Source organism: Cordyceps javanica, chromosome 2 (assembly GCF_051103115.1).
Source record: "Cordyceps javanica chromosome 2, complete sequence".
Lineage (NCBI taxonomy): Eukaryota > Fungi > Ascomycota > Sordariomycetes > Hypocreales > Cordycipitaceae > Cordyceps > Cordyceps javanica.
This window is the reverse complement of record NC_139296.1, coordinates 1,517,774-1,545,178: the sequence shown is the minus strand read 5'-3', so window position 1 is coordinate 1,545,178 and position 27,405 is coordinate 1,517,774. Positions and strand designations below refer to the sequence as shown.

General features: G+C 54.1%; 8 protein-coding genes across 8 annotated transcripts; 5 read left to right on the top strand and 3 right to left on the bottom strand.

Moving 5' to 3' along the window:
- Positions 1-863: 863 nt before the first annotated feature.
- Positions 864-2,417, top strand: V2A60_002958 (uncharacterized protein; the record flags this gene model as incomplete). The annotated part of the gene is made up of 1 exon (XM_083254302.1): positions 864-2,417. The coding sequence occupies one exon, from the start codon at positions 864-866 to the stop codon at positions 2,415-2,417; it is 1,554 nt and encodes a 517-aa protein (XP_083110428.1).
- Positions 2,418-4,845: 2,428 nt separating this feature from the next.
- V2A60_002957 (proteasome activator BLM10) lies at positions 4,846-10,893 on the top strand (the record flags this gene model as incomplete). The annotated part of the gene is made up of 3 exons (XM_083254301.1): positions 4,846-5,309; positions 5,427-10,773; positions 10,831-10,893. 3 exons carry the CDS (start codon positions 4,846-4,848, stop codon positions 10,891-10,893), a joined length of 5,874 nt encoding a protein of 1,957 aa, XP_083110427.1.
- Positions 10,894-12,606: 1,713 nt separating this feature from the next.
- On the top strand, positions 12,607-14,744 carry V2A60_002956 (uncharacterized protein; the record flags this gene model as incomplete). The annotated part of the gene is made up of 4 exons (XM_083254300.1): positions 12,607-13,472; positions 13,570-13,949; positions 14,080-14,470; positions 14,546-14,744. The coding sequence occupies 4 exons, from the start codon at positions 12,607-12,609 to the stop codon at positions 14,742-14,744; spliced, it is 1,836 nt and encodes a 611-aa protein (XP_083110426.1).
- A 578-nt stretch (positions 14,745-15,322) lies between these two features.
- Positions 15,323-16,552, bottom strand: V2A60_002955 (SRP40, C-terminal domain-containing protein; the record flags this gene model as incomplete). Its single annotated transcript, XM_083254299.1, has 1 exon — positions 15,323-16,552. The coding sequence occupies one exon, from the start codon at positions 16,550-16,552 to the stop codon at positions 15,323-15,325; it is 1,230 nt and encodes a 409-aa protein (XP_083110425.1).
- An 832-nt stretch (positions 16,553-17,384) lies between these two features.
- Positions 17,385-18,944, top strand: V2A60_002954 (C3HC zinc finger-like-domain-containing protein; the record flags this gene model as incomplete). The annotated part of the gene is made up of 3 exons (XM_083254298.1): positions 17,385-17,895; positions 17,950-18,033; positions 18,091-18,944. The coding sequence occupies 3 exons, from the start codon at positions 17,385-17,387 to the stop codon at positions 18,942-18,944; spliced, it is 1,449 nt and encodes a 482-aa protein (XP_083110424.1).
- Positions 18,945-19,032: 88 nt separating this feature from the next.
- On the bottom strand, positions 19,033-20,136 carry V2A60_002953 (translation initiation/elongation factor MRX8; the record flags this gene model as incomplete). The annotated part of the gene is made up of 1 exon (XM_083254297.1): positions 19,033-20,136. One exon carries the CDS (start codon positions 20,134-20,136, stop codon positions 19,033-19,035), a length of 1,104 nt encoding a protein of 367 aa, XP_083110423.1.
- A 1,320-nt stretch (positions 20,137-21,456) lies between these two features.
- Positions 21,457-22,575, top strand: V2A60_002952 (uncharacterized protein; the record flags this gene model as incomplete). Its single annotated transcript, XM_083254296.1, has 2 exons — positions 21,457-21,646; positions 21,731-22,575. The coding sequence occupies 2 exons, from the start codon at positions 21,457-21,459 to the stop codon at positions 22,573-22,575; spliced, it is 1,035 nt and encodes a 344-aa protein (XP_083110422.1).
- Positions 22,576-22,834: 259 nt separating this feature from the next.
- V2A60_002951 (uncharacterized protein) lies at positions 22,835-26,645 on the bottom strand (the record flags this gene model as incomplete). The annotated part of the gene is made up of 3 exons (XM_083254295.1): positions 22,835-24,288; positions 24,338-24,478; positions 25,016-26,645. 3 exons carry the CDS (start codon positions 26,643-26,645, stop codon positions 22,835-22,837), a joined length of 3,225 nt encoding a protein of 1,074 aa, XP_083110421.1.
- Positions 26,646-27,405: the final 760 nt, after the last annotated feature.

Below are 27,405 nucleotides of genomic sequence, written 5' to 3'. Positions count from 1 at the left end.
CCTCGGACAGCCTGGGCGACCCGGCAGAAGCTGTTTTGGCCGACCTTACCTATGAATACTCACTACCACCCAGGCCTCCTCGCCATCCCTTCTTCTGCTTTCTCTTATCTCGCTCTCGTAACTAGAAAGGGTTTCGTTCTTGAATACCTTGCCTACCCTTTTGATTACTTCAAACATCGATTCTTGTCTCCTTTCTTACAACACGACCGTAGCTTCCTCGCACCCATTCCCACCAGTACGGCATGTCATCGCCTGTCAACGCTCAAGATTGACCCAGCCAAGAGACCCCCCCTTCCCTTGGCGAAACTGCACCAACCCGAACAAACTCAAAAAGATCTCCTTGACTCTACGCCTAAAATTTTCGCCGCTCTCTTTTTATTTTCCTGCTTCGCTTACCTCGATTGATCGATACTTGAATCTAGCAGCTCAGCTGTACTGCGTTGCTGCTCACGCACGCATCTATCCAGTCTATCTATCTATTTTGATGACCCCAGACACCACTTTCCGCTCACTACTCGAGCACATCCTCGACGTCAACTATATACGACTTTTTACAATCGAAAGCAGCATCCCCTTTCCGGAACATTGCAACACTAAACAGTCTTACAGCCGATAGTTGGCTCTAAATACAACCCTGGCACACGCTATCGCATTGCGTCGTGCTGGCTGCCGCCATCGCTGAATGCTACTGCGCGCATCGTCGACAAGTTGAGTGGCTGTATGAACCATCATCAATCAAGATTCTCGCGCTGGATTTCTGCATGTTTCTGCACTCCGGCGCTGGCCTCCATGGCCACGAATATACTACCAAGCGTCGATCTTCCGAATTAGTACCCAGAAAACAACTTCTCTTGCGATCCAGCATGCGCCAACCACTTACAGAGGACACTCGCCGATCCTCCACGTCGTTTGCTGGCACGACGCCGCGCGATAACCAGGAGCAAAGCCCTCCGGCGCGCAACAGACGCCCAACTTCGCTCCCGGTACAGCCCAGGAACGTTTCCGAGAGCGCAAGACTGCGAGATCAATCTGTTCGATTTCGCCAAGAACCCAGAGTTACGCATTTTGCCACGCCAGTCCATAGCGAAGATGAGGAGTCTATTGCCGGATCAGAATTGACGCTGGAGAGCGACGTCTCCAGTCGGCGCCGGCGCAAGCAGCGCCTCCCGCGAAAGTCGACAACATTTGCGCTTGCGCATCCTGCTCCTGGTCTCCGCACGAAACAACGTCAGTTCGTTCAGCTCCGACCCAAGATTCTTCTCCAGCTGCAACAAGTCGGCGAGAAGCGCGCCGTTCCCGCGTTCGACATTGTCCCGTCCAGCCAGATTGCGGGAAGCTTCATCATTCCTCCTCTGGCGAAACGGTTTCCACGAATGTTTTGGGCCAAGCCTAATCTTGGCCAAAATGACTTGCTACTGATGCGTAGCGATAATTATAATATATCAACGCCAGCAGTTCCAGCGACGAGTGACGCGCCGGAACCCATGGGCGAACGAGACGTTTTGGCGATTGTGTCTGTCAATCCGCATGATGGCATGGACCGTGCTGAACTGACGTTTCGGGATGGCTCTACGTGGGTCATTGAGACTATTGCGAATGGCTCATACGAGATGAAAAGATCTGACGACTCTGTTCATCCCCTGACAGGACGATGGGTGCGGCGCCTGACGCCGTTGCGGACGAATAGCATGGACGCCAACAATGCTGGGCCGGCGCAGCCCATGCAGGACAAGTGGACGTTTAGCATCTTGGACCCTGCTACGCGCCGACATCCCATCATGGGAGTGCTCACGTCGTCGGCGCTGGAAATATACGACAACTATAACACAATGTCCACCTCGAGCAACCGTTACCCACCGACCAAGTCGCTTGGGAGCGGGGTCAGCCTCTCTCAAGAGGACCAGCCAGGCCCGACCGCCTCGGCCGTGGGGGAGGAACGAAAGACTGTGGCGGTCACCGACGACAAGAAAATGCTGATGATGGTCTCGGCGACGTGGATCAGCCTCCGGCAGGCGGGTTGGCCGGCGACGGCAAACCCAAAGATGGCCCGTTCCATGTCGCAGTGCTGTAGTTCGCAAAGCGAACATGCGAGGGGGTCGTTGTCTGATTCGCGCGAGAGCTCGGGAGAGTTCAGGCCTCAGGACGGCAGGACCCAGCAGCGTAGGAAATCGACGGGAGTGGCGCCGCATGCTCAGCCACCGGCCCGAACATTATCGGCAGCCAGTCACTTTATGAGAAAGCAGCAGCAACAACAGCGGCGACCAGATGGGTCGCACGGCGACTCTAATGACGGACGAAACACGCCCGACAGCATGGACAAGAAGGCTGTTTCTCGCAAAGGAGCAATGACGAAAGTGGCCTCGTGGGTGCGCCATTGCTTTGGCGGGGAGGGAAGCGCACAAAAGCGTAAGACGTAAGACGCAGCAAACAAACAATGCATTACGAGGCAGCAAGACATAGGACACATGTACACTAGGTAGTAGCATAGCATAAAGCATTTAGATACCCACCACGGGATGTGGTCCGTATTTTGTATGATAGAATCGGGGGCGGACGGTGAAGTAAGTTGTTGAATGGAGATGAGCATGCAAGTAATACGAAGAGTCATGTGATGAGTGGATTGACCAGCATGCATTGGTTCTCGGCCAATGACTATCTACCTGCTTTGGGCCGCTGTGATGTGGTTCAAGGTAGTCTGTAATGTCGTCGGAACTGGGCCTGACTGGGCTTGACGGCGTGTTGCCGACATTATATTGGCACCTTTACGAATATCCATCTGGTGAACAGGTATCCGTTCAGGCAGGATGGCATGTGCCTTCCTAGCTGGGCTGGGTAATAGTAGAGTAAGTAAGTATTAGACCAAGTATCGATGGAGGAAATACCCATCGGTGCCCTGTATATGAAGTTCGGGGGCGGTTGTCGCTGAGGTGGCCCGTGGCAGCCTGGGGTAATGGAAGCAAATACCTAGGTACCCAAGTATCCGTAGTACCTAAGCTGCTACTTAAGTACTCTGTAGAAACAGGGTATCTAGGTATGGGACTACCAGTATGGGTAGAGATGAGCATGGGTGTAGCATCCGGGATCATCTTGGTCGGTCCCCTGGCTGGGGCGGGCTATCACGGGGAAGAAGCCAACAAAGCAAGAAAAAAGGCAAAACATAATTAAATCAGGTGACAGGGAAGGAGAAAATGGGAAAGTGAGAAAATTGTAATACGGATGAAAATTAAAAGAAATAAAAGACCGGTCAGTCAAAGTCGGAAGCGAGCGTGCGGAGCTGTGTAACCTTGTTGGCTACTTTTCCTCTGTTGCCTCTGTGCTGGACGGACCAATGAAGCGAAGCCGACTTGGCCAAACTACTAACCATGTAAGAGGGAGGCAGGATGCTTGCGGTGAAGAGCGTACTGGTAGGAGAGGGAACCCTGGCGAGGAGAGGGGAGGGAGGGGAGAGAGGGCCGGAACAAAGCATATCTCTCCTGTTTCTGGAGCCAGCCCATCATATCCAATGTTGGACGAAATGATATTGAGTAAAGAGGCAATGCAGAAACCATGAATGCCAAAGCCCTTTGTAATGCTTGAATCCTTGTAGTTGCCTTGACCTGCTTACTTACAGCTCTAGGTGACCTTGTAGGGTCGTTCAGCGATTGAGGGTGTCATTTTGTGGACCGCTGAATCACTGAATCAGCGCTCTGTCCCTCCCCCCAATCGTCTCCAAAAATCCCCTACAATCCCATGACCAATCCACTGTCAATTCGCTGCCAGATCCCCCCAAGCCCCCCTCCAATATCAACCCCCCACTCCCACCCCCCATCTCACTGGCCCTGCCCAGGCTTCTGGCTTTCTTGCAGCTCCTCCCGCATTCAAGGCTCCCAGCCAGGTTAAACTTTTTAGGCAAGGTTCCCGTCGTCATTCTTCAGCCATTTGTTAGCCTCCAGTCCATCAATCAAAGTCGTTTCGTTCGCGCGCCGCCGGTCCCATCCCTCCCTTCAGCCCTTCACAAACAGAGAGGGAGAGCTACCAGTAGCTTGTTGTGCCTCGACCTTGACAGCTCCAAGAGCACCAACGGAACACCGCAAGCTCTTCGTTTGCCATTGTCGCAACAAATCGAATACATAAGTAGACACATACATCCGTGTCTGCTGTACCTTGTCGTCGTCCCAAGCACTCTTCTCTCCCACACCCCTGATCGAGAGAGATAGAGAGAACCCTCCTGCCCGACGACGCATACATACATACCAAGGCCCCCGGATACAAACCACCCCATACAACAGGCACGCACACACACGCACGCACGCACCAACTACGAACTAGTTAACAGCTACCACCTGCACCCTCCTTCTCCGTTCGTTTGCGTCCCGTTAGGCACCGAGTCGCCGCCGTCATCGCAGCTCCCACACCATCTTCGCCGAGTGTCCATCGCCTTGCCGTTACGACATCCCTCTGCCGCCTAACCCGTCCTCCGACCGCCGCCCGTCCCGATAACCCCTCAATGGCACCATACATTTCAATTTCATCCTTTTGCAACCATTTCTAGACTTGCATCAACACCCGCGGTCCTCGGCCACCAGTCTCTCTTGCACACCACACCACACCCAGGCCCGCGCGACACACACACACGCCAGCCGCAACAAACTTATCCGCCCGCCGCTTGGCACGCTTGCTCTGCCGACCAACGCCATCTATATATTTCTCCCGTCCAACCATAGTCTCAACCCAACCCGACCGCACCCCCCGACCACACACCCCGACGAGAACCCTTTTCCACACCACACCGAAATCGCTTGAACAGTATTATCGATATACCGCCCTGCCATCCATTCACCCACAGCCCCTGCGCCTCCGTCCGTCATGGACGAGAATCCTGGCCCTCACCACGAGGGCACTCTCGGCGCCCTCTCCTCGTCATCGGCCTCGCAGCTTTTTGCCAACTTTGCCTCGTACGAGCCCATCTCCCGAGCCACCACACCCGGCATCCCCTGCTCCAAGTCGGACGAGGATGACAAGAAGCGATATCGGCCGCGCACCTTTGCGTACTTTAACCAACTCCCTTTTCTCGTCGAGGAGGAGGGCCAACGCGACGTCGCACTACAAGGCATCCTCAAACAGCTCTACATCGCCATCCGCGCCGAGGACTTTTCCCCCGGGGCCCTGCACTGGACCAGGGAGCTCCAGGGATGGCTCAACCTCAAGTTTGAAATGACGCGCGAGCTAAGGGCCAAGCTCGCCAAGCTGTACTATTCACTTGCTCTCGCCCCGGGCCTGGATTCTACTGCGGCAGACCGTTTCCTGCGCATGGTTGTGACGCTAACAAGGTACGATCGGGCAATGCTTGCAACACTCACACTTGCCAAGAGATTATACCTTTTCCTATTTCTACTCTTTTGTTCTTTTTCTTTCTCTTGCTAATTCTTCTTTCCCATCATTCACAGAAAAAACCACTACCTGAAACCCGGCGAGGACCTCACACTCGACTGGAGACCACTCTGGAAAGAGGTCAAGACCTGGGTGCTCCCCGCCGAGGTGCCCGCTCACCAGAGCAGCCGCAGACGATCCTCAAAGCAGCTTCTGAAGCTTTGCACCCACGTCCACACATATTTCGACCCCAAGGAACGTCCTGAGATGCTGCAAGAATTCTTACCCTTTTTTAGTGTCCACGAGTTACCCAATGCCTTCATCGTTACTGGCGTCCTCAACACCCTGCTGCCCAGCCATCCCGCACCTTCAGATGTCCTCAATGCCCAGCCCGATGCCTTCTTTCCCACCCTCTTCCATCTCTGGTCTATCATGAATCGATCCAAGGTGGTAGACATCTTCTTCATCGACATGTTCTCCAGGATGGCCCGGGATCACTTGCATTGCTCTCATGTGCCTTTTGGCGAGTATGGTATCTTCACAAAGGAGCAATCCGACCTCATCTTCACAACTATTTTGCGCCTAACGCAAATTCCCGTTGGACAGTCTAATTCGCCTTATTCACCGCTTGACTTTCTGTCCGGGGCCGGCATGTACATGGAAAAGGACAAGAAAAAGTATCCCATTGCGTACATGATGGCTCGCTGGATAGTCAGCTCACTCTCGCCGGCATGCTCGGGCGACAAGGACTCCGTCATGTCTACACTTGAGGGCCTGATGGAGTCGATTGACACATTCTTTCACCCCTCCAATCAAGGCACTTGGACAACTCTCCTGGGGCAATTGACCCTGTTTCTAACAGATGCCTTTGTCTCGCGATGGAATCGAGAACAGAGTGGCGAGCTCGAAATACCACAAGAGCGCAAAATTGACAAGGAGCTGAAGAGGCGATTCGTTGAATCGCTCAAGGAAGTCACATTCATGGGTCTTTTCTCTAAGAGCAGCCGCGTATCCCACTGCTACTACAATGCCTTGCAAGGGCTGGCCTATCTAGAACCTGATCTCGTTCTACCTGGTGCACTGCAAAGGTTTTACCCCAGTCTGCAAGGCCTGGTCGAAGTACACCGAACGACCTCGAGTTTGAATAGTTTACAAATGATTGCGAATGTCATGTCCAAGCTAAAAGGCTATCGATGTCATATAACTGCTCTTCTGGCACTTGCCCTTCCCGGCATCGATGCCAATGATCTGAGCAAGACACAGTACACCCTCAACTTCATCCAAAGTGTCGCATACAGTATCCCGTTTGCTTCAATGATCAAGGAAGATGGCGCTGTTCACGACACAAGCCTGGCTATGCAATGGGTCCAGGCCGAGATGGACCGTATGGAGCGCGATGGCCAGAACGTCGTCATTGACTACAACACAGAATTGACAGACGAGGACGAGGCCAATATCTTACGCTCATCAACTGCGGGCTTTGGCGAATTCGTCATGACCCTGCTTGGCAAAGTGTTTACCCTGCTCGAGAACCTGCCAGACGCCAACCAGGTCCGTGGCGGCACTCCGGAAGACAACGTCATCAATGCGCTCCCAGCTGCACTCTCACCCTTGTTTGCCTCATTGTCTCCAGATCTGTTTGAGATGGCCGTCGAGAGGCTTGCCACCTTTGTTGCATCTCATGTTGTGCATCAAGCTCGAGATGCCATGGCTTGGATTCTCAACGCGCTCTGCAAGGTGAACCCCGAAAAGACGCTCAAGATTTTTGTCCCCATGCTTGTAGTAAATATTCGCAATGAAATTGACCATAATCATGCTGCATCTGATCGAACATCAGGCACTGACTACCTACCACGAGACAGAGCCCTCGTATGGCATATTACCATGCTGGCCATGGTAGTAGTGCACGTCGGACGCGAGGTTCTGAGCCACAAGGACGAACTCCTTGGAATTGCTGGGTATATGCAAGAAAAATGCCGCGGATTGCCGACTATCCTGGTCTCCAACTACATCCATCATCTGCTTCTCAATCTGACCCACACTTACCCCATTGACCACTCATTATACGAGCCAGATGTCGTCAAGAGAGGTTTGGATATCAGCGACTGGGGCAAGACTACAGCGCCTGCTGATCTCACCATCAAATGGCATCAGCCATCGCCACCCGAGATCGAGTTCGCCGTGGAGCTATTTGCAGCCCAGACCAAGTCCATCTCTCAACAGCTGGCTCTCCTTCTTAGCGACAATCCTCCCGTCAGCCGTAAAGGCAAGAACAAGGAGTGGTCTGATGAAGTTTCACGGCTGATGCAGCAGATTCGTCTGGTCACGTCAGGGATGTCCGTCATGTTTGATCCCAAGCGCGCATCTGGGAATGCGGATGCGGAGACCGGGGAAGACCCGGTTGTTGACGTCGATGAGGATGAATTGATGGTTGACGACGATGACCCCCTCGCCGAGGTCGCCGATGACGAGGAGTTGAGACCTCAGTTCCGCTACCGCGCAGGATATCCGCTGAAGCGAGATGATCCAGCATACGAGCACATCCACGTCCTTCGCGAGGAGCTCGGCCAGCTATTAACAAAAGCACACGCCTTCTTAAATGAGCACCAAGAGGACGACGTTAGCTGCTTTACTGCGCTGTGCTCTGCGTACCGGACATGGATCACAGACGTCGGCATTGAACGCTCTGCCCACCCACTCGAACGTCACTTGCGTCTTTACAAGGCCGACATTGCCGCCTTCAAGGTCAAGGGACTCCGAAAGGTTTATCCTCGACCGCTGCTCATCAAGAGAGCCGAGGCCTATTTGCTTCTGCGTATGAAACACAACGCTTCATCAAGGCAAAAGAGCGAACTAGACAAGCAGCTTCTTCTAGACTTGACCCAGTCTTGCCTTTCTTCATACGCCGATGTCCGCCGCGTCGCCCAGAGCGCTCAGGACTCGTCGCTCAAGGCCCTTGTCGGCGGCAAGCCGATTGTCATTCCCCCGCTTCTACAAGGACTCAAGAAGGCTCTTCAGCAAAACGATCACGATCGCATCAAGGGTGGCATGTACTCGCTGCTTTTTACGTCGTTGCTCAAGACGTTGCTTAAAGACTGGAGATTTGCGCCAGAGGCAATGAGGTTGTATATTGAAACTGCAGGCATCGACAAGCCGTCTATCCAAAGCCTGGGCTCCTCCGCTCTCTACTCCCTAATAGAATTCGGAAAGCCATTTGAGCGGGCTATCGTTGTGGACAGTGACGTCGTTGATACTATCCGCCCCAAGGAAGACCCGACGCCGGCGATTGACTCACGGCACCAGTTCATTCTCCAACGGCGCGAGCGCGTCGAAGAATCAAAGGCAGCCCTGGGCCTCGAACTCACCAGAAAGGCCAAGAATGAACACTGGAAGGTTGCCACCAGATGTGCCATCTTTGCGGCCAACTTGTGTCTTCGCTTCGACACTATTGCACCGGCCGAATTCATTGAGTTGGTTGCAAACGGTACCAACGATCCTCATCCGGGCCTGAGGGGTTACTACCTGAACGCCTTTACATCCATCTTCACCGCTATCGATCTACGAGCCGTTTATGAGCATGACTACCGCAATTATCTGCTTGAGAAGGAGAGCAGCGATCGCAACAAAATTACTATCGAGGTGAAAAAGGGTGACGCCGAGTACACCAGAAAATTCCTCAACGCATTCAAGGATCCAAACAATGCAGAGTACATGGTGGATGCGGATCACCCCGGATGGCTTGTCTGGGGCACCTCTTTCTCTGCCTTTCGAGCCAGGCCTATGCCATTTGATTCCTATGATGACGTGGAACGCGCTGCGCGCCGTCAGATTGGCAAGATTTTGAACAAGGATTGGTTTCGTCAGTGCTTTGAGTATTTGAAACAAGAGCCACGAGACAGCTCAGCAGACAGATTCCGAATGAGCAACGTCTATCTGCTGATGCATGTCTTTGACTTGATGCATTACCAATGCACGGCTGTCACATTGGACGAGATCAAGGAGCTCCTGGCTGAGGTGTACGGTGATGGCAGCGACAAACATCAGCATCGCGCAACCGCTGAAATTCTCGGAGCGCTGTTGGCTGGGTCCAGCGACGATCCGCCTGCCATGCGCAGCCGTGTGTGGGAGTTTGCCGCACCGAAAATCCTGGAAATATTTGCGGATGGGCTTACTCCTGACAATCTGACGTACTGGATGACTTGCTTGCACTTCATCCTAGACTCCAAGGATCCTCGCCGATCTCATGAGCTGGTGGATGCGCTGCGTGGCTTCCAGTTGGACATGAGCTCCAATGCTGCGTTCAAGGAATCCGCCAAGATCCAGCTAGTCGAGTTCGCCATTGCCGATGGTGGGTGGCATTTCCGTGATACACAGCCCATCTTGGATAACTTTCTGGAGCACCTAGACCATCCTTACAAGGCAGTGCGCGAGTCGATGGGCCGTGTGATTTCAGTCATTTACAAGTCGAGGTATCACGAGTCATTTGAGAGCGTGAGCAAGCTACTAGAAGAGAACAAGGCAGCCTCATCGATTGGTATTCGGCCATACAAGCCAGACGACGAGTTCAGCGCTGTGATGAAGGATGTCTTTTCGCGGCTGGAGAAGTGGAGGCACGAGCGCACTCCCGGACAGCAGACGCAGTCTTCGTATACGGCAGGTAGCAAGACTGTGCTGATGTGGCTGGACTGCGCCCTGTCGTCGCATGAGTGCACTCAGCTGGTGCCGTTCTTTTCGACGCTGTTTATGGACGAGCTGCTTCACATGATGGACGTCAAGGAGGATCCGGAGCTAATGCGCACGGCGTACCACGTGTATCGCCATTTACCCAACATTCCGTTCCGAGATGGAGAGGACGCGGACTTTATCAAGGGTCTGGTTCGCATAGGGCGCAATGCCGCAAGCTGGCATCAACGCCTGCGAGCTCTTGTAAACATGCAGGTCATTTACTTCCGACGCATCTTTACGACGGAGAAGAGCCTAAGGGATCTTTTGTTCACTACAGTTTCAGACATGCTCAGCGACTCGCAACTCGAAGTGCGAGGGTGTGCGGCGTCGACGTTGGCGGGAATGATTCGCTGCTCACCTCGACGCGTACGGGACCCGATGATTGAGCATCTCAAGAGCAGGTTTGAAAAAGAACTAGCACAGAACCCGATGCCGAAGCGTGGACCTAAGCTGGCCGGAACCGACACGCCGGTGGATGTGCAGAAGCAGATTACACGAAGGCATGCAGCTGTCCTCGGTCTGGGTGCGTTGATCGAGGCCTTCCCTTACGCCACACCACCGCCCAGGTGGATGCCCGAAGTTCTTGCTACCTTGGCCCGTCGCGCCGCGGGCGATGCTGGAGTGGTGGGTAAAGCAACAAAGGGGATACTGAGCGAATTCAAGAAGACTCGACAAGACAGCTGGACTGTGGACCAAAAGGTATGCGATGAGGTGTGCCGCGAGACGACGGACCATTCACTAACATGAGGGTGACAGTACTTTACTTCAGAGCAATTGGAAGATTTGGAGGGCGTGTTGTGGAAGAGCTATTTTGCTTAGATGAACGATGCCGGACTCATTGGGTAATGAAGACTGGGTTATGTATAAGTAGCTGCCAAGACGGGGGCAGTGTGTATGTACGTATCTCGCGCAAGGGTGTGGCAAACAAACTACACACATGATAGATGGAGGGAATCGACCGATGGAAAAACAAGATGCTTGTTGTGCGAATTTTGACTCTTTCTCTTGGCTGTGTTCTCACACGAGGACTGTAGATGGATTTGGGTCAAGGAGAAAAGGCTACCACACGGGCGGTATCGCTGACTGTTGGTTGACGCAAGTGAGGCCACATGAAGGTCCGGGCAATAAAAGTAGAAATAATGCGGAGGCAGTGCAGGAGATGAAGATACTTTGGCTCTTGTTGGGGCGGACAGCCGCATCTGACCTCGCAAGATTTGTGCAGATGCCGGAACTACGACCTGTCGCAAAAGCCAAAGGACTTTTGCACAAGGCTTCTTTCTTTGCACAGCCTCGGTAGGCAGTTTTTTTTTTTTCTTGGAGTAGTGGTTAGATAGTTGGAGGATTGTAGCATGTTGGGTTTATACGTACGAGAGGTGATGTGAGGATGATGAGAGTAGACGAGGTTATTTATTACGTGGGTCCACTGAAGCTATAAACTGGATGAAATGAACTATTGAAATAGCTGATGACGATGAAAGATGGCATTATTGAGAGTGGTGAGGAATAATAATTATGGACAGGCAGAGGGCAAAGTCGCTCAGAGCGCCAACAGGGCTCTGATTAGGCGGCGCGCCCGGGAATTGCAAATTGTTCAAAAGCGGCGACGTTGGGCTCGTTCCATGTACAGCTATGTTATCCTAGCTAAACCTATAACTAACCCCTGTGGAAGAGGACCGCCGCTTTTTCGCTGGGAACCACAACCCGAAGCCTGTTGGTATTATCTAGAGGCGCTAGTTCAAAGGCTGGCTGGCTGGCTGGCAGACAGCCTTACACTCCGCCTTGCCTCGTCCCCCGCCAACACCCAAAAGCGCCTCTCCACCAAAAGGCCGAGCTCATCGCGTGCCACCTGCCACACCTGTCACATCCTGGTAGCCTACCCAGTACTAAACGCCGCCAGCTCGTTCATCTCTCTCGACTCTATAGGGCTGACAATCTTGGGGCCAGCCGTCCCTCCTGGTCTCTGTCGCTGCCTACTGCCTCTTTCCTTCTCTCTTGTAATTTCTCTTGTCTTCTTTTTCCAGATCGGGCGGCGCACCACTGCGCACGCGAGAACCAACCTTGTTGGCGGCCGGAACACTGGCAGGACGTGACATTAAGGCGCATCGGACCTCGGCCACGATACTCTCTTGTTCGAGCCCGCCGTCGTCTCGCATCCCACTGGACAGTTTGCTGGATGGCTGAGCACCTCTGAAAGACTCGCTTTCGGCTCTACGGGGACACAGGCACTTGTTCTATTTCGCGCGCGCCACTGGTTATGATGCCCAGAGCCGTCGCACCAGGCCACCACTTCACCACCTATATGACGGCGCCGCGGCACTAGGCGCCCGCAATCAGTCTCCCAGTTCCAACACTTACACATATACATGTCTGTCTGTCTGTCTGCACATGTACACGTCTCTCTATACATATATACATTCAGTCGCACCCAGATTGTGGCCCTTCGCTTTTCCCTATCAACACCCCAGAGACAATGACATGAAGCGTTCACAAATGCACAATGGTAATACTGGCCGCTCAGTCTCCACGACAAACATGAATCTCGAAACCACCCTGCAGCAACGTCTGCGCCAAGACTCGGCCCATGATGCTGAAGCCGCGTTGGCGATACTCGAGGCAACGCACCCCGCCAGCCCGTCATTGTCGTCGTCTCACGACGTTGCGCCGCTCAAGAGGCAGCGGTCGTCGCGATCGTCTTTTGCCGCTGCGAGCCAGAGCACGACCAACACCACTGGCAGCAGCAGTAGCAGCGTGGCGCCTGACGTCGACGGGTACCAGCAGGCCCGTAGCCAGCTGTGCGAGGCGGAGGCGTCCCTGGCTTTTGACCACCGCTGCCGCCTGCGCGCCACGTCACTCGAGGCGGCCGTCGACGGCATCCTGCACCGACTACGCCGACTTGACCGAGAGTCTGTCTACGAATGCGCCGAGCCGCGGCCCGGGCATGGCGGGCAGAAGCACCCGCGCTTCGCGGGCGACCACTTCCTCAGCAACGTCGACCTCATTGACCAGACGCGGCTTCTCGACGTGGCACGGCGTATGCCCAAGGGCGCCCACCTGCACATCCACTTCAACGCGTGCCTGCCGCCCAGCGTGCTGCTCGGTATCGCCAAGGGCATGGACCGCATGTTCATCACGAGCGACCTGCCGCTCGTGGTCGACAACGGGCACGAGAATCTCGCCCGGTGCGAGATCCAATTCCGGCTATTGAGTATGGAGCGCGAGAACGAAGCACCGGGCAATCTGTTCGCCGCGCTGTATCAGCCACGGCAGACGATGAAGTTTGCCGAATTTTTGCGGCAGTTTCCGGAGCACTACCCGGGCATGGACGTCGAGGCGTGGCTGCTAGATAAGCTAGTCTTTTCGGAAGAAGAAGCTCACGGAGCTCTGCAAACGGCAGCTGGGTAAGTCATGGGGGAGACAAATTTCTGACAAATTTCTCGCCCAAGATTTCTGTTCGATAATTTCACTTGCTAACATGGCGCCTTCCAATGCGACAAGTGCCTGGGAAAAGTTCAACGGACGCACAAGAATGATGAAAGGCCTCTTCAACTACGAGACGGCATACCGCAAGTACACGCGCCTCTGTCTCGAGGACTTCGTCCGCGACAATATCCAATACGCCGAGATAAGGCCCAACTTTATGATGAGCAACCAGCTGTACCACGACGACGGGACGGGTCCCATTGACAACAAGGGCATCATGAACATCATCATAGATGAGGTCACCAAGTTTCAGCAAGAAATGGCGGCGCAGAACCGCTATTTTGGCGGCATCAAGGTCATCTACTGCACGCCTCGCTCGCTCGATCCCTCGGCTGTCAAGGCCGCACTGGACGAGTGTCTCGAGTTTAAGCAGCGCTGGCCGAAATGGATCGCAGGTATGTCCAAGAAGAATTGAAACACGAAGATAAAATCAAACAAAACCTCCTCTGCCCACCAGTACAACCAATACCCCCGCCGCTCCGTCCATTCTGATTTGGCCGCATCTCTAACCTATAGAACCACCAGGCTTTGATCTCGTCGGCGAGGAGTCGCGGGGCCGGCCACTGAGCGATTTCATCCCGGAGTTCCTCGCGTTCCAGGAGCAGTGCCGGCGGCAGGCCGTCGAAATTCCCTTCCTTTTTCACTGCGGCGAGACGCTAGATGCGGGCTCAGCCGTCGACGGTAACCTGCTTGACGCGCTGCTCCTCCACGCGCGGCGCATCGGCCACGGCTTCGCCCTCCCCAAGCACCCACTCGTTCTGCAGCGCATGCGCGCACAAGGCGTGTGCGTCGAGCTGTGCCCCATATCTAACGAGATTCTCGGCCTGACCCCGCGCGTCAATGGACACGCCATGTACGCGCTGCTGGCGAACAACGTGCACTGCGCCGTGAGCTCCGACAATGGCGCCCTGTTCCGGTAATTGGAATTCCTCCCTTTTTTCCCCGCCTACCCCATCGAGGGACATGTTGCTAACGGGCGATGACGACGCAGATCATCACTATCGCACGATTTCTATCAAGTGCTCATCGGCAAAGCCGACATGGGCATATACGGTTGGAAGCAGCTGGTACTCTGGAGCATTGAGCACGCCTGCCTCGACGACGACGAGCGCGCCGCGGTCCTGGAGCAGTGGGAGCGCATGTGGGAAGAGTTTCTGCGGTGGGTTGTGGAAACGTATGGCTCCGAGTAGCCCAGTCTCGGTGTTGCTTGCTTTCTTTGTTTTTCGGGGTTTGCCTTTGGCGCTTTTCAGGCGTTTGTGGTTTACCTGATAATAAGGCAAGGGGAAACCTGGCGGCGTATTCTGGGGGCAGGTTAGTTTTAATAAGAAACATACTACTGTGTGCTATGTGTGTGTATGTCTTGCGTATTTTTATTTGTAATTCCGGTAGATATTTAGGATAGTTGTATGCTCAGGCATGATGGCATGCCAAAGCTCTTTGTGCAATGTCCAAGAGCAGATCCGAATATATATAAAAAAAAACTTTTCAACTTTTTGTTCTTTTTGTTTCGATAACCTTGAGGTACATGCCAAAGGGTATCACGACATTTGGCCATTTCCAAACACGTCTCTAATGCCGCAAAGAAATAGAAGAACAAAAAAAAATACAAGCCCATGCGAGAAATTGAATAAACAAAAACGGCAACACCATTGATATTCCATGACGCCCCCGTATTAAAACAAAGGGAAAAGATGCAAAAAAAAAAAGGTAACAGAGAGAAGAAGGAGTTCATGAAGGGAATCAAGAATAGCTGGACTCATTCGTTGTTCTAATCGTCGAAATAGACACTCTTCTTCTCGGTGATATCAATCATACCGCCGCGGAAGCTGCCCTTCTTCATCTTGTTCTTGGCCTTTGTGAAACCCTTGCCCTTGGTGACGATGAGGTCCTCGTGGGCGCGCTGCGAGTAGTCCATGGGCACCCACTCGTTGGAAGCGAAGCGCGCTTCGACCTTGATGTCTTTGGGGATGCGGGAAAAGGGTACATTGTGCTTGCGCTTGCCGCCAGTGGTGGTGGTGGTGGGCGCGGGAGGCAGGGGAGGCTCGGCGACGGGCGAGGCGCGCTCGAGCGTTACCGATGAGTCGGACGAATCTTTTTTGCTCGGCTGTTTGGTCTTGGGCTTGGGCTTGGCCTTTTCATCTTCAGAGGACGAGGAGGAATCAGAGTCCGAGTCTGAGGAGGAGGAGTCACTGTCGGGCAGGGCGACGGCGGCGGCTTTCTCAACTTCGGAGTCGGACGAGCCACTATCGCTATCAGAGTCGCTGCCGGAATCAGAGTCCGAGTCAGAGTCCGAGCCGGACGAATCGCTGTCGGAGTCGCTGTCAGAGTCGCTCGCAGAGTCAACATCCATCTCGTCATCGGACGAGTCCTCCGTAGTGGTCGTCTTGGTCTTTAGCTTTTTGGCCAGGGGTTTGTTCTTCTTGTCGTCTTTTTCCTCGTCGGAGCTGTCGCTCGAGTTCGAACCCGAGTCGGATGAGTCATTGTCGGAGCTGTCGCTCTCGGGAGCCTTGCGCTTCAGCGATTTGACAGCGGTCTCCTTTTTGGGGGCCTCCTGCTCCTCCTCGCTGCTGCTGCTGCTGCTGTCGTCGTCTTCGTCGTCTTCAGAGCTCTCGCTACTGTCACTACTTTCGCTGCTGTCGGAGCTCTCACCTTCGTCGGATGAGGCGTCGGTCTTGGTCGAGTCCTGTTGCCACGAGGTAAAGACTTCAACGAGAGTCGGCGCGGCGGCGGCGGCGTCCTTGTCCTTGGTGGCCAGATCCTTGGCCTTGCGCTGCTCCCGGAAAGCCTTGTGCGTGGCAGAGAAGGCGTGGTCCTTGAGGAACCGTTCGACCATGTCCATCAGCAGGACCGGGGCCGCGGGGGCGGCCGCGCTGCTCGTCTTCTTGCCCATCGTTTTGGTGGTGGAGCGGCGGTCTGCGGTCGGCTCGGGAGCAGTGGTGGCGGGTGCGTTGGGGGTTGTGTGATTGTTGGAAAAGAGCCAGAAAGGCGGTGCCGACATAAGAGAGAGCGTGGGACTGAATTCAGGCAGGAAAACGAATTGCAAATGGCAACAAAAAAAGTAGCAATTGCTCAGAAAGCAAAACGAGGCACAAAAGGGAAGCGATTAAGAAAAGTTCCCCAACTAGGAAAGAGAAGAAAAAAAGCGGATGGCGGATGGCAGAAAAAAAAAAAACTGTGACCGCCAATTGTAGGTGGGGCACAGGGTCTCTTATCGGCTTTATCGTGGCTGGCTGGCTGGACAGACTTGTGGCTGGAGACCGGTGGCTGGCCGGGGTAGAGCTCCCAGGCTGAGTGTAATAACGGCTGGTGTCACGCTATCAAGAGGTTATTGCAAAGGCAAAGTCGAACAATTTTTTTGGCTACTGACTGCTATCTATGATTGGTAGAGGCTCAATCCAAGGCGATCGTGGAGGCAGCTATTGGAAAAAAAAATATTGCGAGCTCAGGATCTTGTTTGTTGTCCTGTCCCTGCTCGCTGGGCCGCCTTCTGAGACAAGCTTTAAAGGCGCTGGCTGCCCTACTTTAAACTACCTTGCAGGCGCTGGCTCAGCGACCGCTGCAGCGACGCACTCTGCTCCACAGCATCAAAGCCGTCTTCATTTGCAAACGGGCCAGGTCTGCCTCGACATCATCAATGCGCGTGTAAATCACCTACTGTTTCAGCTCTTTGTTTTCTCCAATGTTGTGCATCATCAAAAACTAGTGCACCAGCTCCTTGGGTTTCGTTGCTGATTCACCCCCCACGACTCATTTCCAGCCGCTCTGCGCCGTCGGTGTCCCTCCCTCCGTCTCTGCCTGGCCCCTTGGGCGCCAATCTCCGCCTCGTCAAGATGAACGCGACCAAGCGCAAGTTCAACGCCCTTCTCCAGGGTCTCAACAGTCCCAGGCCTTCCGACCAGAAACCCACGAAGACGGCCGATATTGCCACCGGGGCCGCCTCCTCGCCGCTGTCATCGCCTCTCTCGCAGAAGAAGCGCCGCATGGGTGTCTCCGCTGGCGGCGCAGCGGCGTCAGCGTCGTCCTTGTCTCTGGCGTCCATCTCGTCGCTGCGCAGGCCGCTTCAGACACCCGCGCCCCCCGCGAGCCCCCCGGAAGTTGCCTCTCGCTACTGCCCCGGTGATAGGGAGCAGCTGCTGCGCCGGCTGGCTTCGTTTCAGGAAATCACAAGCTGGACACCCAAGCCCGATCGCGTGAGCGAGGTCGAATGGGCAAAGCGCGGCTGGGTCTGCCATGGCAAGGAGCGTGTGCGCTGCGCGCTGTGCCACAAGGAGCTGGTAGTCAAGCTCAATCGCAAAGAGCAAGACGGAAAGGAGGTCTCCGTGTTGGTTGCATCGGAAATTGGTAGGTTGCCCGGGTTGATATGTCATCAGCTGCAACCGCTAACGTGATGCAAAGAGGAGGCGCTTGTGGAAAAATATGCAGACCTCATTGTTTCTTCACATCAGCCAGAATGTCTATGGAAAAAACGCGGATGTGACGGTATGTACCATTCGCGCTTCTTTTGAATATTCAGTCTTCCGCGCTAATAGTTTTTAGATGCACTCCTGCGAATATTCTTTTCCAATGCCAGTGGCACCCTCGAGAGTCTAAGGCAGCGTTATGATGAACTCTGCTCCCGCCAGGCCTTCCTCCCTTATGAATTCAACCTCCGCCTTCCTGATGAAATCGTCATTGACAGAGTCCTCGAGCAACTGCCAAAGAACTTCTTCACGCAACCCCCGCCTGCTGTCATAACCACTGCCACAACCACTCCCGCGCCGTCACCTAACCGCGCCGCGCTCGCTCTGGCTCTCACCGGGTGGCAAGGCCTATCCAATGCGCGCATCGGCGCGGTTCCCAACACTGCCTCCTGCCACACATGCCAGCGTCGTCTTGGTCTGTGGATGTTCAAGAGCAAGGAGGTGGATGAGGATGGCCAAATACTGGTGCCGGCAGCCATGGACCACCTTGATCCAATTCGCGAGCACCGGTTTTTCTGTCCATGGAAGAATCCCCAAGCGCAAAGCAGAACTGGCGCGAGTGGGGATGACTCACAAGCCACTGCATGGGTCACTTTACTTCAGATGCTTAAGAATGAGTCAAGTCTACGCAGTATCTACGAAGGTCACAGGAAGCGGGGGCCGGTTGAAGCACCAGCCGCGGCCGAGAAGGCGAATACGAACCCCTCTACACCTCAAAAAGCGGCTCCGGTCCGACCAGAGCCCCTGTCCAATGCCTCTGTCAAAACGACTGCGCCCGAGCTTGACGAGGCGGACCGCAATGCCAAAGACAAGGAGAGATGGGCTCGCTTGCGAAAGGTCAAGAGCCTGTTTGATACCAAGGCGAGTCGAAAGTCCAAGAGACCAGTCACGCCGCAGTCAACCAAAGCAGCGACACCCCCAAAATATTAACGGGTGAAACTTGTATATTGTACATAGATTATCGTTAATTCTTGCCTCGTACTCCTAATGAGACTGTACACTAGCCTTCTTTCTCGTTTCAAGACTTCCATACAATGTCGTCAAACGAGACTATCTTGCCTGTGTAGGAAATGTTTTCTGGCTGCTGCTCGACGGCATCGTCCTCGAGTGTGAATCCTGCCATGTCCAGAATTGCCGCCCGCACGCCGCCCATGCCCGCCCTGTTGCTCGTCTTGCCCATCTGGCCCAGGCCCGCCGCGGTCACGAAGACGTCCGACGACCAGCCGGCGCCCTCGCGCCAGCCGGAGCCCGTCGCCTTCTCGGTCCGTCGCAGCTCGCGGCGTATATCCTCAGCCTTTTCCGCGCAGCGGGCCGCCCAGTCCCCGCCGCCGCCGCCGCCGCGCGCTGCCTTGTCCGCCTTGGTCACGACGGCGACGGTGCGGACGTCGGCGTCGGCCAGCGCCTCGAGCAGCCACCGGTCCTCGGGCATGAGGCGCTTCTCCGCCGAGAGCAGGACGACGGCGCCGCGCAGGGCCTTGCGCGCGCCGAGGTAGCGCACCACGGTGTCGCCCCACGTGGCCTGGCTGCGGAAGCCGTAGCCCGGCGTGTCGACGACGACGAGGCCGTGCCGCGGCGCGGCGGCGCCCCTGGGCAGCGACGTCCGCGGGACCGGCAGCGGGCGGCCGAGCCCAAAGGCGTTCATGAGCGTCGTGTGGCCCGGCTTGGGGCTGGTGCGCGCGACGCCGCGCCGGCCGACGAGCGCATTGAGGAACGTCGACTTGCCCACGTTGGAGGCGCCGAGGATGACCACCTCAGGCACCTGCTCGTTGAACGGGTGGTCGCGGAACTGCGCAGCCGAGTAGAGGAAGCGCGCGTCCGTCTCGAAGAAGGTGCCAGCCCGGGCGAGCTTGGCCTGGTCCTTGCTCCCGGGGCCGGTGGCGGCGGTGGTGGTGAGCGACGAGGGCGAGGCGGCGTGTGAGACGATGCTGGTGTAGGTGGCGGGTGAGTCCAGCGGAGCGCCGCCGTGCGCGGAGATCCTGGTGGTATTTTGCGGTCGAGATGCGCTGGTCGGTCTAGGAGTGTGTGCTAATTGGCTTTGAGAAAGTAATCTGCGTGTGCTAGCATTGGTTATAGGTGGTGCCAGGGGCATTCGCCGTACGAGCAAAGCCGTTCGTCGAGACATTGTAGTGTGGCGAAGGTTAGAATTGATTGATCATAGAAGTCATCGTTATAGTTTTGTACAAGTGTTTCATGAGATATTTCCTCAAACCCATGAATTGGATGCGCAAAGACCGTAGTAATCTGGATTTGAGACTGGGTGGTTTGAGAAATTCGGCTTGAATGAAGTGACGTCTCATGCCAAAATTATGTAAGTTTTTTTTTGCCGTCAAGGCGCAACCCACCCTACACCTTATTTCAACGATGCCAGTAACATCAGATTGTGACAGATTTGTGGTGGTAGAAAAGTTCTGACAATTTTTGAGGCGTCATTTTAAAGGCAAATGATTGAAACGTTGATTCTCCCCGAATTGGTTCGAACAAGAATCCTCTGAAACATTTACAAAATGTTGCCACTAATACGTAGCGGAGGGCTCATCCCAAGCTCATGTTTTTGATCTTATTGTGAAGATATTGAATTGCTCGTATTATTCAAGATCGTGTCTACATAAGAATAATGATCACAGGAGTCTTGCTTTCTAATCGAGCAGTAATCAGGTAGCCTCTGTCCCTCTGCGTTCGCGGCGCGACGGGACTTGATGCTGGCCCGACACCAGCTCACGAGGCCTATTTTTCGACTGGAGGAGAATCCAGCTCAGACGTTATGGTACGAACAGGCGATCGAAACAGGCGGCCCAGTACGGGTCAACTTCACAGCTTGGCATCTAAATTGATACTAAGGATTGGGCGATCTAATTTGATCCGTCACGCTTGCCGACAACAGACAGCCCTTCGGTTCGGAGTAGACGAATCTACATGCTCAATCCAAGGGTCTTATTATCATGCTTGAGGGCATCGAGACCTGCTCTGTTGATGAGCCAAAGATGAGTGTAGCATAGAATCTGATAATCGGAGTGATTCTAAATTATTGTAAATATAAACCGTTTTATACACTATCATGATCTCATTTACTGAGTAGGAGGAAGTTCTATCCAGCGAAATTTGTTAGTATTTTGGTGGCGTTTCAGTGTTTGTACTAGCTAGCTTCGACCCTATACGTAGGCAGCCGTGCTCCCCATCCACACCCCTCGTTGGTGGGCTCAAACGAGGTGGGTGCATTGCACATGGAGATTTTTAGTTGTAATATTTCAATTTCACAGAGATTATCTCATTCAGTAAAACGACCCCATAAGCTGCTGCGAAGCCTCTGAGACACTCATCACGTATAATAGAAGCCGTCACAGCACCCATCAAATGTGTCATAATAATGGCCACAATAACAGAAATAGACGCTCATGAACAGCCGACGGACGAGATGAGGGCAAAGTGGAAGTCATGGTCTAGAATGGAGGTAAAAGAGGTCAAGGATCACCCGCGAATCGATGACCCACGCATATTCCCGGAAAGAAGCGGCTTCGTGCAGGCAAGCAGCATCACCAAAGAGCAACGGCGAGAGGCCTTCTCCCAATTCGGTCAAGAGTACGTCGACCTGGCCACCGAAGATGTCGCCGTCCTGCATCACCCGCTGCTACCAGGTAGTTACCACCTTTCCATTTTGCATTTTCAAGCTCATGTTTCCTTCTCCAGCTAATGACACGCCACCGCCCCTCCTATTTCAGGTCTTTTGATAGCACCGTCCCTCGTGCCGCCGGCCGTGCAGGTGGCCGCGCTCGAAAGGATGCTGCACCGGGACCTCAGCAACCCCGAGCACCAGACCAACCTGCACCTGCACTACGACGTTCCCTACCCGGCGGGAGACACCGTCGCCGAGCGTTCCCTCTTCGCCCTCGCGCCCGAGCCCGCGCCCGAGCCCGCGGCCGCCGCGGCCGGGCGCTTCACGCCCAAGGACCCGTCGGTGCACAAGCCGCTGACGCCGAAGCAGGTCCTCTCGCGGCGCCTGCACTGGGTCACGCTCGGCGGGCAGTACGACTGGACGAACCGCGTGTACCCGGACGGCCGGGGCGCGCCGCCCCCGCCGCCCTTCCCGACGGACCTGGCGCGCTTCCTCGCGGCCATGTTCCCCGCGACGGACGCGCAGGCCGCCATCGTCAACCTCTACAGCCCCGGCGACACCATGATGATGCACCGCGACGTCAGCGAGTTCACCGACAAGGGCCTGGTGAGCCTGAGCTTTGGCTGCGACGGCTTGTTCATGATTGCGCCGAATACGCCGAATACGCCGGCGGCGGCGCCGGTGGCGGCGCCGGTGGCAGAAGGTGTGGTGGTGGAGAAGACGGCAGAAGGGGACAAGGACTACCTGCTGCTGCGGCTGCGTTCGGGTGACGCCATTTACATGACACAGGAATCGAGATTTGCTTGGCACGGCGTGCCCAAAATCATCCCCGGGACGTGTCCCGAGTATCTGGAGAACTGGCCGGCGCAGGAGGATGGACAGTTTGGAGTGTGGGAGGGCTGGATGAAGAGCAAGAGAATAAATCTCAATGTGAGACAGGTGCGAGACTAGACAAGGCATTGCGCTTTTAAAAAAGATTCCCCCCTCGTGCCCCCGTCAGATGGTCGTAAAGAAACGTGTTATAGAAGTAATAGAGTACGTCGTGTCTATCAAGTACGCTCAATTGAAAATTAAAGGGCCTAGAAAAACAAAGCTCGCTCACGGCGGAATAGCATGAAAAAGCCCCATGAACCAAGACTCCGCTGTATGCTTTTGGACCCAATCTTCCTTCCGCTCGAAATTCATGGTCCGTTCCTCTTCCACCGCCGAATTACGCAAAGCCAAAACCCTGCGCATTCTCCAGGGCCATGCCCAACCGCTCCCGGAGCACCTCTTTGTCGTGGTACTCGGGCAGCAGGAGTGTGCCGTAACAGGTGTACGCCGTCGGCAGGTGACCACCCTCGGTCTCCTCACCATTCTTCTGGATGACAAACTGCACATTCTTGAGACCGCTGACTGGAACACGATCCGAGGCCGTGACGAACTCGAGCAGCTTGCGCTTCATGCGGTCATCGTAGCGCTTGACGATGGACCAGAAGTCACGGATCGTGTGGTGTGACGTGTCCCAGCCGACGTAGCGCGTGTAACGGCGCAGCTCCGAAATGTCAATCTCCTGCACGCCCTCCACAACGGATTGCAGGATTGAGGGCGTGAGTAAAGTCAAAACCTTCTCCGGGAGACAAGCCACGAAGCCGCGGCGGAAACAGTCAAACTGCTTGTGGACAGAGTAGTCCGTGAGATAGCGAATGTAGTCCGTGACGTACTCGTCACGGTTCTCATTCGTAACGTATGGCGCCTCCGGGACATCCGTATCCACACTGATCGGTGAGCCAGGCTGTTTCTTGTGCTTGTCTTGGAGCATATGGATTGTCAGATCTTTTCCTACACCAGGTACGGAGAATTCGTATGTTCGTGCAAATACGTCCTCAATAAGACCGTCCTTTTCATCCCACTCCAAAAGTGTGGTCAATCCGTTCGTAAGCTCGGGCCAGCCGTCTGCAATATGGTAAAGCTGATCGACTGGTTGCTTGAGGAGCTTTCGATAAAATGCCTTGGGAAAATTGACAGGCAATGTCAAGCCGTTATACACTGCGAGAGACAGAAGCAAGCCCATGAGCTCAAACTTCCAGAGCTCGACAGAGGACTGAGGTTTGAACCATGCCATGTGATTTCTATCATCCACCGTAAAGGCCCCGTACACAGGATCCAAGCATTCCGCAATGGCAAGTCGAAAGAACTCTTGCTGTACACCACCAGAGTCAAAGCCCTCTTCGCCGGCATCCTCGCCCAGGTGGATTTTGAGAGGACGGAGCAGCTCTCTCTTCTGACGTCGCCAAATCTGATCAAAGGCGTCACGAAGTACAGTGGTTCGACCAATGTCCAACACAAGATACTTTGACGCGGCTGTGCGAAGCATGTCTTTTAACACGACTTTGTGATGAGGATTTGTTATTAAACTCCCAGGGTCAACAATGGCACTCATGCGGCGTTTCAACGAGCTGGCTTCTTCAAAGGTGCGGCTCATGCATGCAAAGTTGATGGAGCGAAAGTACGTGACAAGCGTGTCGGATCGAAAAAGATAAGGATAATCGAGAATATTGCCCATATTTTTTGCTGAACTTGTCGCCATCCATTGTACTGGTACACGCATGGCATCCAGACGTTCAGAAAAGTATTCTACTCGAAACTGGATTTCTCCAAGTAGAAGAATATTCCTGTTCGTATCTGTACACAATTAGCAACTACCCCGTGAAACAGCCCTTGGAGAACTTACAAAGAGTATCCATAAATGATAACGCGCCGTAAAAAGTACCGTCCTTGTAGAACTGGGCCTTGCCATCCCATTCGTGCAACAACACGGCACGAGCCCAGTCAAGTAGCAGAGTTGGTACCCTGGTTTCATGCAAAAGACGCTCTTCGTGAGTGAATTTCAGTATTCGCACCAGCCCGGTATTTCGCAAGTCAAGTTGTTCTAATAATGATCCTAGTGGTGCCTTGCCATGCTCTTGACATATGGTAATTGCAAGGAACAGCCGACGCGCTAAGCGCAAGGCAAGGCTATTTGAAAAAACTTCGTCGTATTTCAGGCAAAGGCCAGATGGTCGCCGGTATGATGCACTAGGATTGGACAGCGCAAGGCCATGTGAGCGTATACGGGAGAGGTCGTATAGGGTTTTTGAGTCCGAGACAACTGGAACGAGTGCAACAAGGGCATGTAGGCATATTGACATGATGCTTTCTGCTTGTAAAGATGCTGAATGCCTCGCTTTGCGCTTGTCTTTCGAGTTTCTGGCCCCCGGAAGCGAGAACAAGCTGGCAGCCGACAACCACAGACTGTGAAGAACAAGACTTGGCGATGCCCTAGTGAGGCGGACCATACAGTACCATAGACTATGCGAGTCGATCAATTGTCCATTTTTTGAAAACGACAAAACCAGCGCAGCCGGGTCACTGAGAACGCTGAAGAGGGTTTGTTCGTGGAACTCTTTCCATGCTTTCTTGCACAAGGCATCTCTTCGCTGAGGCGTTCGCACTAGATGCCCTTCCCTATCCTGCGGCTCTGGATAGCTGCGTTCAATGGCTAGTGTGCCATGAAAATGATCTTCCGATGTTTCATCGTCCATGTATACGTCACAAATGAAGTCAATAATCTCAATATTGAGCTGCGATAAAGTTTGCGGTAGCGGGTACTCCATGGCCGTTGCATCGTCGACGTCCTCGTCTTGTACATCTTCAGCTGAGTGCTGCTTTTGTCTCTGTTCATGGTTGCTGCCGGGGCGCGCTGGTTTGGATGTTTCTTCCTTGGTACTCTCCTCGCCATCTGATGAAGTGACTGTTACTTCGTCCGTCACGGATGGGGGGATAGGCACATTTTCGAAAAACGCCGGCTTGAAAGTTATAGTAGTAGGGGATTTCGTTCTTCGTGAGAGCTTATCGGGATGGTATGCATTCATGCGAGTCGGCCGATGAAGGGGAGTGTTTTCAGCCTCGGCCGTAACACAGACAGGTTCGATCGATTTACGTCGAGTGGCTTCGGCGGTCGGCTTGGAGCGAAATGCTGGCTTCGAGTTCCGCTTAGGAGCTAGCTGTTCCTTCTTACTGCGAGACTCTACAGCACCGTACACATCAGGATTTGGCGAGGACTTGTGGAGAGAGGCTGAGGACTCGCGCGTTTCGTGGTCGCGTGCGTCTTTACCCGAAATTGACTGAGGTTGAGGTTCGGGCGAGGCACTAGGAGCCGGTTCCGAGGGTGACTGCGATGTGGAGTTGAGATTAGGTATTTTCCGAGAAAGAGCGTCCAAGGAGTTTGGTGTGAGCCATTCAACCATCTTGAATGCGACGGTGCCAAATGTCGTAGCAGCGAAGGACCTGTAGTCCCGAGTGACGGGGCGCTCCGAGATACAGATCTCCACTGAGTCTTGCAGTGATTCAACCCGTTGTGCTGTATCTTTGATTGACCCCTCGCAAACATCGGTCTCGTCTGAATTGGAGCAAGAGTGGTTGCTCGACTGTGACTTCTTGATCACCCTCCTGATGGGATTCTGGTTGTCGCCGTCGGTCGGCTTCTGGCTGGCACGGTTTGAAGTGGAGCACTTGGAGAAGACCAAATTGTTGACAGCCGGGGTAGTATCTCTCGGTCGTTTTAGAGACGGGCATATACCCCTTTCTGGATTGTCCTGGCTGGCGAGATAGACGGCCAAGGTCCTAGCACTCGTGGGATTATATCGCCGGATTGGTGCTTTGCCGGCGAGTCGCTTCCGGCAACTGAAGCAAGTCGGCGTAGTACACGTGTTATTTGCACATCCGTCGCGCAGCTGATGAATAAAGAGTTGAACAAGCAGCTGGAAGTCGTGGCGGCGACTGGCGCGGTGGATGGCGTATACCTTGTGAGGGTTTTGGATGTCGCGAACGAAGGGGTTTAGCTGAGGGGGTGCATCGGACGGGAGCCTGACAAAGGGCGACTCTTGCCACAAGCCGGCGAGGAGGTCATATCGGTCGTCGTCGTCATCGCTGAGGTCATCACGGAGGCGGTTCGAGTCGCTGGGCCTGCGCTGGGGCAGCCGAAGTGCCTGGGCACTCATGGTGGTGACGGCTAGCGGCTCATCGGGGATTTTTGGGCAGACTCGTATTGTTCGGCAGAGGATGAAGAGGTCGTTATGTAGCCAGGGAAGTAAGCAACGCTGTGGATGGGAGACAGTATGACGGATGGATGGATGAAGGTTTACGGACAAGGCGAGTTCTGATTGAGGCGCGGTTACAGTTGCACAGTGCCGGCTTAGCGCATTATTTGGGCGGCGGAGTGGCTTGGGCTTTTAGTACCCAAGGTTAGTAGGCGTAAAGCTCAGCTCGTCGGTGTGTATGGCCGTAGAAAGAGGTGAAAAAAGCGAAAAAAAAAAGAACAAATAAAGTAATAAATTACAGAATGATATTGTGCGTTTGCTTGGAGCGGAAAGTAAGCCCCAAATGTTTTGCCAAACGTCAACCTTGTCCGCTTGCATCGGCGAATATACCCTTCCCTAATTACGCTGACACCGGGTGAAGGATCCCTAACCCCTGTGCACCGAGGAGTTGTATTGGGACAATTCTCATGGAACGAGCATGTCGATACGTGAAAAGACATGTGAGGTTTTATTCCACATGCTGGCTATATATGACAGCCTCTTCGGGGCCGTTATTAAGTTGCGGGGTTATTTACGCTGATCTGGTTAGCTATGTGTTTTTGCTTGAAGAGAATATATGCTCTTCTTGCCTCGAAATAAACAGAATTAGCTCCCTCCGTAGCACTTGCCCAAAATGGTGGATTCTTAGGAATACTCTTGGTGATTGTTGGTGGTTGTTGGT